General features: G+C 34.3%; 1 protein-coding gene across 1 annotated transcript in view; it reads left to right on the forward strand.

Moving 5' to 3' along the window:
• Positions 1-15341, forward strand: part of COL24A1 (collagen type XXIV alpha 1 chain) — a 395634-nt gene that overhangs the window by 296741 nt on the left and 83552 nt on the right. Inside the window, exons 38-42 of the mRNA XM_059061755.2 lie at positions 5781-5834; positions 7478-7585; positions 14020-14073; positions 14328-14381; positions 15251-15307. Of these exons, the coding sequence (XP_058917738.1) occupies positions 5781-5834; positions 7478-7585; positions 14020-14073; positions 14328-14381; positions 15251-15307 (327 nt within the window). The remainder of the gene's footprint in view (positions 1-5780; positions 5835-7477; positions 7586-14019; positions 14074-14327; positions 14382-15250; positions 15308-15341) is intronic.

The raw sequence follows: 15341 nt of genomic DNA on the forward strand, positions 1-15341 counted from the left end.
TGCTGTGATTTTCATTCAGCTCTAGCCCAGGCAGTCTGCTCTTCAGCCCTTACTACAGAGCCACATCTTCCTAGAGTAATGGCCACCGATACATACATGCAAACTCCCCAGGTGTTTCTTAGTTCCCTTCTACATCATATAGGAATCAAGGAGTAGCTTAGGAAAATATAACAATATGGTCTTCCTCATTTTGACTTTGCTGAGCAACCACATTGATATAGCCAAAAACCATGTGATAGCTAGAGAAAAGATACCTTTCCTGAATCCTGAATGAGTAGTAGGGAACAAGGGTCTCTTTCTGCCAAAACTCAGAATGAGGGAAATCTGAACACCTATGTCTCTCTCTCTCTCCCTCTTTGCCTTCCCAGATTCTCCTGGGGACAAAGGAAAAGTCTTAAGCTTTTTCTTTACTTCCCCTATGTCATATCCTCATCCTTCTACCATCTAGTAAAAGCCTTAGAGTTCTACTGTGATAAATGGAAAGTGTGTCTTCTCTACAGTCTAAGACAGCCTTGTGTGCTGGGTGCCCGAGGCTCAGCTTGTGAAATGGTAAAGTTAGAAACAAAGAAAATAGAAACATCATCTCGTAATATATTCAACCCCTGTGCATATGAATCTCTTGGGCTAAATAGGATAAAGTCCATGTAATCAAAAAGGCAAAATAGAAAAGTATTATAATAATTTTCAAAATGTTGCCCTATTAACAAAGGAGATGGGGAAAACTGAGAAGCAGTTTAGGGGTTCAAGGAGGGAATTCCAAGAGTTCAGTTTGGGACACACAAAGTTTAAGATGCCCATTAGAAATTCAAGAAGAGATGTTGAAGGTAGATCAGAAAGTCAGTGGTGCAGTCAGGACAGGTGATATAATTTTAGGAAACATTAGAATATAGATGGTCTTTAAAGCCACAGGGACAGGATGAGATCACCTAAAAAGAGAAGAGGGCACTCCAACATTAAATGGTTGGGCAGAGAAGGAGCCAGCATATAAGGAGATATAAGTAAGTGGAAAATGGCGGAAGTGTGTGGCCATAAAAACAAAGGTTTAAAAAAGTTTCAAGAATGAAAAAGAAGTTTCCGATAAAATGAATTGGATAACCAGCCATTGGAGATGGCTATATGGAAGTCAGCTGGTGACCTGAATAAGAGCAATTTCAGAGGTGTGGTAAGAACAAAAGCCCAAATGAAGAGAGAATGAGAGTAAGGAAATAGTGACAATAAGCATAAACAAGTCTTTCAGAAGTTTTGCTGTGAAGGGGGAGCAGAAAATGTTGCTAGAAAAGTACATGAGAAATTGAATGAGAGAATGGAAAAGACGAAGGTAGGAAGGAAGAGAGGGACATGAGATCAAGGAAGGATTTTTTTAATGAGTAATATTTAGCATATTTGAATACTATTGGAAATGATCCAGTCAAGAGAGAAAAATTGATAGTGCAAGTGAAAGGGGGATGTTTTCAGAAGAGAGAGCCTTGAATAAGTGAGAGGACATGGGCTTCTTATACGTGTGAGGAGCTGGCCTCAGGCAGGAAACAGAGACACTTCTTTTGTAAGAGAAGAGAAGCAGAATATGTGGGTGCATAAATAGGTGTATTGGTAAGTTGGGTGTTGGGAAGAGGAGATGGCTCTTGTTTAACTGCTACTATCTCTCAGATATGAAGCAAGGTTATTAACTTGAAAATGAGGAGAGAATGGAGGTTTGAAGATAGAGATGAATGTGTAAGTCATCTTTCAGAATAATAACAAATGTCTCAATTATATGCATTTGTGAAACTTACTTATGCTTGTCACTTATGTCAGAGCTGTTATTTTTGCATTATCCACAAATTTTTCTTAATATTTAAATATATAATGTTTAAATATTAAATATATGATATTTAAATATATAACTTAAAGTGATGCCTAAACTGAATTGTTGGTTGGCAGGTAGCATTGCCATGCCATGGTTTTCAGCTGGTACCTGAGTATTTGAATTCAGTACCATTTTGGAGTACTGACAGGATAAAGGGATTTATGAAATCCCTGTTGGTATTGCAACAAAGGCCTAACATTTTTTTTAATTATAAAATTAAGTCGCATATTTACAAATTGAAGAAAAAATATCATCTCAATAGATGAAACAAAAAGCACTTAGTAAAATTTAACTTCCATACGTTGACTATGATACTTAATGGTGAAACTTAAAAGAAATGAGCAAAGGTCACTACTATTTACCATTTCTATTCCACATTTACTCAGAGTCCCAGCCAGTACAGCAAAATGAGAGAAGTAATCTACAGACAGATTATTATAATTCATGAGAGTTTAGCAAGATGCTATATATAAAATTAATATACCAAAAAAATAATTCCATTCTTTTCTACCAGCAAGAAACAGAAAACTTTTAAAAATGCAATTTTAAAATAAAATCCAATATAATCAGCAAAAATTAAGTACCTAGGAATAAATCTAACAAAAGATTTGTAAAATTTTATTGAAAAAAAAAGTGTGTAGTATTTTATTAACAAAGACCTAAATAAATGGAGAGATATTTCATGGATAGGAAAACTCAATATCAAAAAAATTTAACTCTCCCTTATAAATTCAGTACAGTTTCAGTCACAATCTCTACAGGATTTTTTTATATAACTGGATGGATGAAAAGTGGTTTTAAAATGTGTGTGGAAAATCAAAGGTCCAATATCAAGACAGTTTTCAAGAACAGGTTGCTGATGTTGGTGGGGAGTGGTATGTGAAAGGGAGAACTTGCCCTACCTGATATCATAACTTATTATTGAAGCTAGTCATTTAGTCAGTGTCATTCATTCACAGATAGACAAATAGACCAGCGGAAATAGAATGTAGACTCAGATCTAAGTATATTTTGAAACTTAACGTTTAATAAATTGATTATGCATTGCAGATTTATACGGAAAGGATGAAATATTCAGTAAATGGTACTGGTACAATTGGTTATCCAAATGGAAAAAAACAAATCTCTCCTTCACATCAAACTACAAACACACAAAAGAATGAAATCCCAATTAGATTAAAGATCTAATTATAAAAATCAAAATTTTAAATTGGAGAACATTTTATGACCTCATGGAGGAAGGGGAAGCAGTAGGGATCTCTTAAACACTAAAGAAATAAAACAAGAAGAAAATATTGATGAATTTGACTACATTAAAACTGAAAATTTGTGTTGGTCAAAAGTTATAGTGGGGCTCCCCTGGTGGTGCAGTGGTTGAGAATCCGCCTGCCAATGCAGGGGACACAGGTTTGTGCCCCGGTCCGGGAAGATCCCACATGCCACGGAGCAGCTGGGCCCGTGAGCCATGGCCACTGAGCCTGCGCGTCCAGAGCCTGTGCTCCGCAATGGGAGAGGCCACAACAGTGAGAGGCCCGCGTTCCACAAAAAAAATAAAAATAAAAAAAAAATAAAAAGTTATAGTGGACAAAGTGAGAAAATAAGCTCCAGGCTGGGAAAAGAGATTTGTGATATACAGAATGAATGAAATACAAGTATCAGGACATTAAGGACAGCCCAGTAGAATACTGGACAGAAGGTGGGAACTAGAGATTCACATATAGATGTTGAATTACTGTATGAATAGATATTCATTCCTCCATAATAATCAGGGACATGTGAATTGAAATCCCAAATAATACATCATTTTGCTCCCTTGAGACAGGCAAATTTTAAGTCTGATAGTACCAAGCATTATGGAAGATTTGGAGTAATTGGAACTATTAAACGTTGCTTTGGGAATATAAATTGGCAAAAGCTCCCTGGAGAACAAGTTGGCAAAATCTTGTATACTGAAAGGTGCATATATCCTACAAGCCAGCAATTCAACTCCAGGGTATATACCCTCGCCAAAAAATCTCTTGACATGGGCACATAGTGATATGCACAAGAGTGTTTATTGCAGCATTATCTGTAACAGAAAAAAAAAAAAACTACCAAAAATTCTTCACTAGGAAAATGGTTGAATAAGTTGTGGTTTGATAACAAAATGTAATCCTGTAGGAGTGAAAACAAAGTGTAAGTAGAGACACTGAATAATTTCAAAAACAAATGTTGTGTTCAAAAAATTTCAAAAGAGTATATAAAGTGTGATACTGCTTATTGAAAGTTTGAAAAGATGTAAAATAACCATATAATGTTTGGGAATATATACAAATGGAGTGAAAGTATAAAGAAATGCATGTGATGATAAACGAATTGAGGACAATTGTTGCACCTGAGTGAGGGGGAAGGTGATGTGTCTGCTAACATAAGTGTATATATGGGCCTTCAGTTTTGTGTGTGTGTATGTGTGTGTGTGTGTGTGTGTGTGTGTGTGTGTGTGTGTGTAGCTTCTGTTTCTTAAAGTGGGTGGTAGGTACATGGGTGCTCATTGTACCTTTTAATATCTTCTATATATATTTTTATATATTTAAATATTACATAATGCACTTTAAAAAGACAACAGAATTTAGTGAGAACTGACATTTATTGAGCTCTTCAGTATAAGTCTATTCCTTTCTAAGCTTTAAATGCATTATCTCATTCAATCTTAGTAACCCTTTGAAGAAGTATTAATATATCCCTGCTATATAACAGGAAACTGAGGACTTTAGAAGTCAAATAGTCTACTTATGGTCATATAGCTGTTAGGTGATAGAGCCAGAACATGAAACTACAGCTGTCTGACTTAAATGCTCATATCGTTAACATCTATGAATGTTAATCAGCCTCTCTTAAAAAGTCCACGTTAACCACAAAGAAGTCTCATGTAGGTGCAACTATCATTTCAACCTCTGGATGCAGCTAGAACTACAGCAGTAGAACTTAACCACTTTGGCCTCTAAATTGAGCGGACTTTCTGAGGCTAGAAGAACATTTGCTCAGAAGCACAGGGAATGACTCATTTCCTTAGGTATCTGTTTATTCGTTCAACAAATATTTATCAAGAGCTTCCATAGCACAGTGGTAAACCACAATTTATTTCTTGTCTGCATCATTTTTGCAGGTTGCCAAGCTTTGGGACACAAATTTGAAATTTCCATTTTTATTTCCAACTAATGCAAGGAATGCTATGATTAATTATTAGCTATTTTAGAACTTGCAGTCTGGCTTACTATGGATCTCATTTAAGCCTAACCATTGTTGCCCTGCAAATTCACATGACATTTAAAATATTTTAACCACTTCTTACTTTAATAAAGTGTTTATTGAAAACTTTTAGTCTACTTTTGTCTAAACAAAATACATATTGAAGTGAAAATATTGTTTTAAACAGTTTGATATGACTATCTCTTTTCTCTCCATGTATTTCTCCTCTCTCCTTCTTTTTCCACAGATCAAATAATATTTGCTTAATCTTACACTTCATTGAGATTTTAAGATTCTCCTTGACAGTATATTAAATATATGTTATAGTACTATACATTCAACAAGATGTTGAACCCATACTAGCTCATAGAACTGCTGAAATGGATGCATTTGGGTTAACTTTAATTACATTCTCGCTAATTGAATGGGTGTACTGAAACCAAGTTGTTTTCCCTCTGTAGTTAAGAACAGTTTAATTTGGTCTATCTTGGCCAGTTTGTTTATGTGAACTTTACTCATTAGTAACAGCTGGGCTTCTAACTCATCATGACCTCTTTTAAAATAATTATACAAACATAATATTGTTAAGACGTAACCCTTGTTTTTACTTAGTGTTCAATTCAGTGATTATGTGATATAAGTATTTAAATATTCTTTCTAGTCCTATCTTTAACAATGTATTTCCTTTTACATACTCGATATTCAGGGACCTGAAGGAACTGTGGGACTGCCAGGACAAAGAGGTCGTCCAGGGAAGAAGGTAATTTTTTTTTACGTCTTTTTATGCTGGTTTTCTTTCTTCTGATGTGCCCAGAGCTCCATAGCATACTGTGCTGTTTTTATTTGCACTGGAGATAAAATAATAATGATAAATTTGGCTTAAAAGGCACATTTGTATAAATTATTATTTAATTCCACTTGGGAGTACTTATTACCTTATTACTTATTATCTGAAGTCAAATTTTCTACTTTGTAGTTTCTGAAAAGATCTTTGCCTTTTCTTCTCCTGTTTACCTTAGTAGACCATGGACAGGAAAAGAGAGAAAAGAAAAATACTATACCATTTGTGCTATTTAGTAACATTAGTAAAATATTTAGGGGAGAGAAATATTAGAATTGTTTCTGGGTTTGTTTTAATTGTACTTTTCCAAATTGAAAAGGTTAATGATTGAGTTTATCTTTCCTATACATTAACTAAGAAACACAAAACAATATGTTTTATTTGCTTCCTTTATATTTTACTAAGAAAATGTGGTATATTTGTAAAATTTAGCACAATATAATGAATAATTCATCCTTGGATAGAGTCAATAATTTGTTCAAGTATTTGTGAGACATAAAAATGATTTTCACATTGTACTACAACAGTTTTGAATATATTTACTATAATTAACTACAAATTACACCATATTCTAGTTCCCAAAATCGGATCTGTCATTTCTGTGAATATGCACCTAGTCCATCTTTTTCATAATTTGGGGGCAGTATAAGATAATAAAAGATAAAAGTGAATGAGGTAAATTTTAGTTGCCATTCTTATCCATGAAAATAAGCCCAATATTGAAGCGTCTTTTCATCAAACATAATGTTATGTCTAAATGATTTTACAAGTAGGACAGTGCAGGTCCTTACAACAGCCTGTATCTTTGGGAAAGCCTGTGAATTATTATGAATAACCAAAAATGTCCTGACTGTGATCACTGTTTAATTTTTCTTTGTTATCTACTTGATTATCAATAATAGAACAGGTTGGTTCCAACATGCAGAAAATGAATTATAACATTTAATGTTTAAAAGCTGCTGTACTTTGGTATTAGAGAATGATTAGTTAGCCTATTGGAAAACAGAAGGTAACTACTTTTCAGAAGGATGTAAAATCATACAAAAACGTTACAGATTTTTAAACACAAACTCCAACCAAGTAACTGATGATACTGAGTATACAGAACTGCACACTAGAGCCTTTTTGCATTAGACAGATCTTTGGGGCATTGAAATTCTCTGTAGAAACAGGTTTCTCATAGGGCCTGTGTTTTCTCATGTCAGGAATAAATACATGCATGCATGCATTCGTACATAAATGCATTACAAATTTCAAAATAATAAACTTGGTTATTTGTAACTCAACATGAGCACCATATCTTCTCTGCTTGTTTGGCCAAAATTTTTAATATTCTTTTTTCCAAAATTACTTTTAATTATATCTTTAAGGTAACCTAGGTAGCGATGGTATGTTATTATTGTCAGTGCTGGTCTGTAGTACTATTAAGTTAAAGCAAAGTTACTATTTATAGAATTTTGCTCACGGAATATCCTCTGGAGCCATTCAGGTATATGATATAGTTAATTAATCTGAGTATAAGTTTGTTTTTTTCTTTTCTCTCTTACTAATGGCATCCACAGGGTGATAAAGGACAAATGGGGCCCACAGGAGAAATTGGAAGCAGAGGTGCTCCTGGACAAATTGGGGAAAGTGGTCCTAAAGGTGCCAGAGGAACTAGAGGTGCTGTGGTCAGTATATTTGATTTGTCTCCAGAACTGAGTTCACTGTGGATGGAAAAGAAATGTATCCATGTCCTAAAGGCTCTGTCCCTTGATTAATTTTACAGAGAAAGCAATAGTTCCTTTGAAAATAATCTACCTCCATGGGATGTGGAGAATTGTAAGCATTCCACAGTACTTAAATGGCTTAGTGGTTTCTGGACATGAAAGAGGAAAGGGGGAAAAATATCTCAAAATGGAAATAAAATATGAAATAATGTTTTTAAAAAATCAGATTATAGCTCCTAAGTAGGAAAGTTTATATGCCTTTTACTTGAAATCAGGATTTAATATCTGTATAAAATTATGCTGTCATGGTTGACAAATTGCTTTGAAAATTACTTGAAAATAGGTTTTCTTTATATGCTTGGATTCCACATGCTTATCTGGAGATTATTTTTCTAACCAGCTGTGATAAGTCTCCAAAACATCTACTAATTTTTAATCTTTCATATGAATTTTACATGATGTTGGAAACAAGGTAGCATGATGCTTTTGAACCTGTAATAGCAAAATTATATTGTTAATATATTTGGACCTGTTCAGAAAGTCACAGCAGAAGAGTTGCAAAATATTTAAGAGATTATCCAATTTAGTCTTTTGACTATTTCATAAATTTATTTACAAAATGCATATGTATTCTCTAGTCTCCATTTAAATGTCACAAGTGACATTTCACCAAGGCCTTCTGGAGAGCATTGCATAATCCATCTGTTGTCTAAGGAACATTTCCCTCAGGCTTATTTTAAGTGTTCCATCCCTTACTGCCATCTTACTATTCCAGGTCATTCTTACTTCCTTTTATTTTAATTACTAATATTTTCCTATCTTTGGCTTATGCATTCAAAAACATTATATAATGTGATTGATTTTTAAATATTTTTCCAGTTTTATTGAGATATAATTGACATATAGCATGTATAAGTTTAAAGTGTACGGCATAATGTTTTGACTTACATACATCATGAAATGATTATCACAATAAGTTTAGTGAATATCCATCATCTCATACAGATATAAAATTAAATAGAAAAAATACATATTTTTCTTTGTAATGAGAACTCTTGGGATTTACTCTCTTAAGTTTCATATATAACATGTAGTAGTGATAATTATGTTTATCATGTTGTACATATATCCTGAGTACTTATTTATCTTAGAACTAGAAGTTTGTCCCTTTTGACTGTCTTCATCCAGTTTCCCATCCCCTACCCTCCAGCTCTGTTAACCACAAATCTGATCTCTTTTTCTAGGAGTTGGGCTTTTTTATTGAAGTATAATTGACTTACAACACTAGAGTAGTTCCTTTTACACAACATAGTGTTCAGTATTTCTATACATTTCAAAACAATCACCACAATAAGTCTAGTTATGTCTAGTTACAATATTGCACATACAAAAACACCACATATTTATTGACTGTATTCCCCACACTGTACATTTCATAACCATGACTCATTTATCTTGCAAGTGGAAAATAGTCTCCCTTACCTATGTCTTTCCTCCTGCCATCACCCTGCCTTCTGGCAACCACCTACTTGTTCTCTGTATCTATAACTCTGTTTTTGTTTTCTGTTTGTCATTTGTTTTGTTTTTTAGATTCCAGATATAAGTTATATCACACTGTATTTGATTTATTTCACTTAGCATAATAAACTCTAGGTCCATCCATGTTGTCACAAATGTCACGATTGCATTCTTTTTATGGCTAAGTAATATGCCATAGTATATTTTTACCATATTTTCTTTATCCATTCATCTATTGATGGGCACTTAGGTTGCTTCCATATCTTGGCTATTGTAAACAATGCTGCAATGAACATAGAGGTGCTTATATCTTTTCTAATTAGTGTTTTCATTTTCTTTGGATAAATACTTGGGAGTAGAATTGCTGGATTATATGGTAGTTCTGTTTTTAATTTTAATTTTTTGAGGAGCCTCCATACTGTTTTCCATAGTGGCTGCACCAATTTATATTCCTACCAATAGTGCACAAGGGTTCCCTTTTCTCCACATCCTCACCAACACGTGTTATTTGTTGTCTTTTTGATAATAGCCATTCTGACAGGTGTGAGGTGATATGTCCTTTGTATTTCCCTGATGAATAGTGATGTTGAGCATCTTTTCATGTGCCTGTAGGCTATCTGTATGTCTTCTTTGGAAAAATGTCTGTTTAGATCCTCTGCCCATTTTTAAATTGGGTTGTTTGTTTTTTGATGTTGAGTTGTATGTGTTCTTTGTATATTTTGGATATTAACCCCCTATCAGATTTATTGTTTGCTACTACTCCCGTTCAGTAGGTGGCCTTTTTGGGTTTTTTTGTTTGTTTTGTTTTCTTTTGTTTTGTTTTGTTTTGTGGTGCACGGGCCTCTCACTGTTATGGCCTCTCCCGTTGCAGACACACAGGCTCAGCAGCCGTGGCTCACGGGCCCAGCCGCTCCGCGGCATATGGGATCTTCCTGGACTCGGGCACGAACCTGTGTCCCCTGCATCGGCAGGCGGATTCTCAACCACTGAGCCACCAGAGAAGCCCAAAGCCTTTTTATTTTATTGATAGTTTCCTTGGCTGCACAAAAGTTTTTTTGTTTGATATTGTCTATTTGGTTTTTTTTGCTTTTGTTTATTTTGCCTGAGGATACATGTCCAAAAAAAAATATTACTAAGACCAGTGTTAAAGAGCACACTGCATATGTCTTCTTCTAGAAGTCTATGGTTTCGGGTCTTACATTTAAGTCTTTAATGAATGTATTTTTATGCATGGTGTGAGAGTAGTTCAGTTTGATTCTTTTGTATGTAGCTGTCCAGTTTTCTCAGCACCATTTATTGAAGAGGCTGTCTTTTCCCATTGTGTATTCTTGAGTCCTTGGTCATAGATTAATTGCACATAGAAGAGTGGGTTCATTTCTGGACTCTCTATTTTGTTCCATTGATCTATGTGTCTAATTTTGTGCCTGTACCATACTGTTTTGATTACTGTAGCTTTGTATAGTATTGTTTGAAATCAGGGAGTGTGATACCTCCAGCTTTGTTTTTCTTTCTCAAGCAATCTTGAAACTGATTGAAAATCTTGAAAAAAAAAATCAGTTTTGGCTATTTGGGGTCTTTTGTGTTTCCATACAAATTTTTAAATTATGTGTTCTAGTTCTGTGAAGAATGCCACTGGTATTTTGATAGATATTGCATCAAATCTGTAGATTGCCTTAGGTAGTATGATCATTTTAACAATATTAATTCTTCCAATCCGTGAACACAGTATATCTTCCCATCTGTTTGTGTTGTTTTCAGTTTCTTTTCTTCAGTGTCTTATAGTTTTCTGAGTACAGGTCTTTTACCTCCTTAGTTAGATTTATTCTATTCTTTTTGATGCAGTGGTAAATGGGATGTTTTTCTTAATTTCTCTTTCTGATAGTTTGTTCTTAGTGTACAGAAATGCAACATATTTCTGTATATTAACTTTGTATCCTGCAACTTTACTGAATTCACTGATGAGCTCTAATAGTTTTTTTGGTGGCATCTTCAGGACTTTCTTTGTATAGTATCATGTCATCTATAAACAGTGACAGTTTTACTTTTTCCTTCCAATTTGGATCCTTTTGCTTCTTTTTTCTTTTTCTTTTTTTTTTTGTCTGATTCCTGTGGCTAGGACTTCCAACACTATGTTGAATAAAATTGATGAGAGTGGCATCCTTGTCTTGTTCCTGATCTTGGAGGAAATACTTTCAGCTTTTCACCATTGAGTATGATGTTAGCTGTGGGCTTGTAATATGTGGGCTTTATTATGTCGAGTTAATGTAATTAATTTTTAATAAACTTGAGAATGAATTGATCCAAAGAGTATTGTCTTCAAAGTAGGCTCCTACTTTGGATTTTCTCTAAAAAGAGTAGTCACTTTTTAAATTTTGACACGTTTCCAAACTAACTTCCCAAAAGGTTTCACCAAATTTACATTCCACCACCAGGAATACTTCATATTAATCCTTTTGATGTTTGCCAGTCTGATAAATGAAAAAGAGTATCTCATTTTCTCTCTTACAATTTTCCTGATTGCAACTAAGTAATTTGTATTTTTTTCCTCTAGAAGTTTCCTGTTCATATGCACTTTACATGTTTTTCTATTAGGTTGTTGTCTTTTTCTTAATTTCAATAATACCTTACATAGTTTAGATAATATGCTTTTGTTAAAGATGTTGCTAATATATTACAAATATATTTCCCTTTCTGTCATTTATCTTTTAATATTGTTTATAGTATCTTTCAGTGGACAGAGGTTTTAATTATTACAGTCAAATTTGTCAGTCTTTTTGTTTACATTCTAGGTTTTATTTGTTCATTAGAAATGACTTCCCTACATAAAGTACATAAAAATATTCTTCCATATCCTTCTTCTAGTATTTTTATATCTTTATTTTTACCCTTAACCATTTAAAGCATACAGAGTTTTTGTTTTGTTTTGTTTGCTATGATATAAGTTGTAAAGGACTAATTTTTCTTTTTCCTAAATTCTTAGCCAGTTGTCTCAATACTATTTATTTATTTAAATTTATTTATTTATTTATTTATCTATTTATTTATGGCTGCTTTGGGCCTTCATTGCTGTGCTCAGCTTTTTCTAGTTGCGGCAAGCGGAGGCTACTCTTTGTTGTGGTGCATGGACTTCTCATTGTGGTGGCTTCTCTTGCTGCAGAGCATGGGCTCTACGTGTGCAGGCTTCAGTAGTTGTGGCACACAGGCTTAGTTGTTCCACAGCCTGTGGGATCTTCCCAGACCACAGCTGGAACCCGTGTCCCTTGCATTGGCAGGTGGATTCTTAACCACTGTGCCACCAGGGAAGCCCCAATACTATTTAATAAACAATCTATTTCCCACTTTTCTGAAATGCTACCCTTACTGTAAGCTACTCTTAAATAATGGTCTGTTTTCATTTTCTTTTCTCAATTTTTTAGTGTGTTCCTAGGTCAGTACCACACCATTTAAATAACTGTATCATTACAATATCATTTGAGATCTAGTAGGGCAAATACCTCATAATTTATATTTCTGAAAAGTTTGGCTCTTACTATATCTCTTTCCCCTTTCATGTGAACTTCAGAATCAACTTAGCAAGTTCCTTTATTATTGAATCATTCACTGTAGAAACACCGTATGTCTTTTTATTTAGTTATATCTTGTATATCCTTCAATAAAGTTTTGTTATTTCCTTTATCTCTGTTCTTAACATCTGTCTTATTAGGTTCATTGTTAGTTTCTTATAGATTTTGTTGTTTTTAAGGTAATCCTTTTTCTATTGCGTCTTCTAATTATGCTGTGTAAAAATATCTTTTGGGGGGCTTCCCTGGTGGCGCAGTGGTTGAAAGTCTGCCTGCCAATGCAGGGCATACGGGTTTGTGCCCCAGTCCGGGAAGATCCCACATGCCACAGAGTGGCCAGGCCCGTGAGCCATGGCAGCTGAGCCTGCGCGTCTGGAGCCTGTGCTCCGCAACGGGAGAGGCCACAACAGTGAGAGGCCCGCATACCGCGAAAAAAAAAACCAAAAACTTTTTTAAAAACTTTATATTCATTTGAATGAATTTTGATGATTCTCAGGGTTCTTTAGGTAAATAATCATATCATCTCCTCATATTTATTTTCCTTACTTATTACATTGATTAGAACTTCTGGTTAGTGTGGTATTTGGCTAGTCACATACTTATTCTGTGTCTTAATTTCCTTATCTTCTATTTATTTTGGGACTCAAATAGGAGAGTTGATAGGGAAACTTTGATAATATGAAAGATAGGACATTTTTAAGAGTGTTATTTTTGCTTTTTTCAGGTGTCTGAGTTATCTTTTCAGTAGTTTAGGAACATTTACAGATTTGCCTTTAACTTATATATTTCCTCATCTGTGTGATATTGATAATAAGAGTAATTAATAGGGTAAATATTACACATAAGTTGTCAACCAATTCTATTTTAACAACTTTGACCAGAGCTGAAACTGTTTTCATCAAAGCATTTGAAACTAGCAGTGAGTACAGAGTTCTTGATCCTATCATAACAATACTAAAAACTATCAGAATTCACTCTCTAGTATTTAGTGATGCATGTTTACCACAAACTTTGACAGATACAAACTACATTTCCAAGAATTTGCTGGAAGCCTACAGCATTCTGGCAACTGAAAGTATTTCTCTTAATATGATTAAGGATGTTCATACCAGAAGTAAACCAAAGAAACATATTTTTGTGGAACTTACGTGGTTCAGAAGTAAAATAAGATGAAAGTTGGAGAATTATGTTTTGTTTTCCCATTTCAGACTAGGTAAAATATCATACCTTAAAAATCTAAATTTTAAATAATAGGAATACAAGGTTAATGATTTAAACAATTGTCTGTTTTCTATCTAACATTGACTTTGTTTTTAGGGACATTTAGGATTGACGGGACCTTCTGGAGAACCAGGAATTCCAGGATATAGGGTAAGCATTTCTAATTGGAAATAAGAAGTGTATATTTGCATAAAAACATTACATGAAGATGTCATCCCAAATATACAAATTCAGATGAAATTTCCTGATAAACCTTTCTAACATATTTAGGTCTCATGCCCCTGTAGAGTGAATCCTGTTCTTCTTTCAGAATAGTGCAGTATCTAATAGTGTGCCCATGATGGTGTTAGGTAGAGCACATACAAATGATATGGAGACTGTCTACTTACTTGTCCTTCTGTTAGGGCCATGAAGGTCAACCAGGACTTTCCGGGTTGCCAGGACCTAAAGGAGAAAAGGTGTGTATGAATATATTGACTTATTTATCATAAAATTAAACATTGAATTCATGTGTTCTTTCTGAAAGTATGTATGGAAACATTTTTAAAGAATAAAAAAAGCACTTTCAACTTGGGAAGTATTATAAATTCTAGAAGAAAAATAAATATCAAGGGGCAAAAACTTAAATTATTAAAAAGTCTTTGATGGGGCTTCCCTGGTGGCGCAGTGGTTGAGAGTCCGCCTGCCGATGCAGGGGACACGGGTTCGTGCCCCGGTCCGGGAGGATCCCACATGCCGCGGAGCGGCTGGGCCCGTGAGCCATGGCCGCTGAGCCTGTGCGTCCGGAGCCTGTGCTCCGCAACGGGAAAGGCCATGACAGTGAGAGGCCCGCGTAACGCAAAAAAAAAAAAAAAAAAAAAAAGTCTTTGATAGGTTGTTCCAAGATTGAGGTGAAATGATATATGTTATAGTACTTTGCAATCTGTAAAAGTTTGTAGAACTAATATTAATTACTTACTGAAAGCGATTGTGAGACTATAGATTGAATGACTAAGTATACACATTTATAGTAAAATTTTTTATGAATTAAGAATAACTGCAGCAATACTCCTCTTGATTTGTAGTATCATTGGAAAACTGACACTTTGAGAAAATTAGTAAGCTGCTTTTTATGTAATTAAAGCAGAATGACACTTCCAAAGAGAACCATGTATGAATTACAACCGTGTATAAATTATCATGTGCTCAGTTTTGTAGATAAAAGTTTTTCATTTTAAAAAGATAAAACCAGATTGCATATTTTATAACATATTAGGAAATAATAGGCTTCATATTTCAAAGTTTATTTTATTAATTTAGTTTTGTTTATAAATCATCTTCATCATAGGGTTATCCAGGAGAAGATAACACAGTCCTAGGACCACCTGGGCCTCGAGGTGAACCAGTAGGTTTTTCCTAAAATTATTTTGATGTTTTAA

This window comes from Kogia breviceps, chromosome 1 (assembly GCF_026419965.1).
Source record: "Kogia breviceps isolate mKogBre1 chromosome 1, mKogBre1 haplotype 1, whole genome shotgun sequence".
Taxonomy (NCBI): domain Eukaryota; kingdom Metazoa; phylum Chordata; class Mammalia; order Artiodactyla; family Physeteridae; genus Kogia; species Kogia breviceps.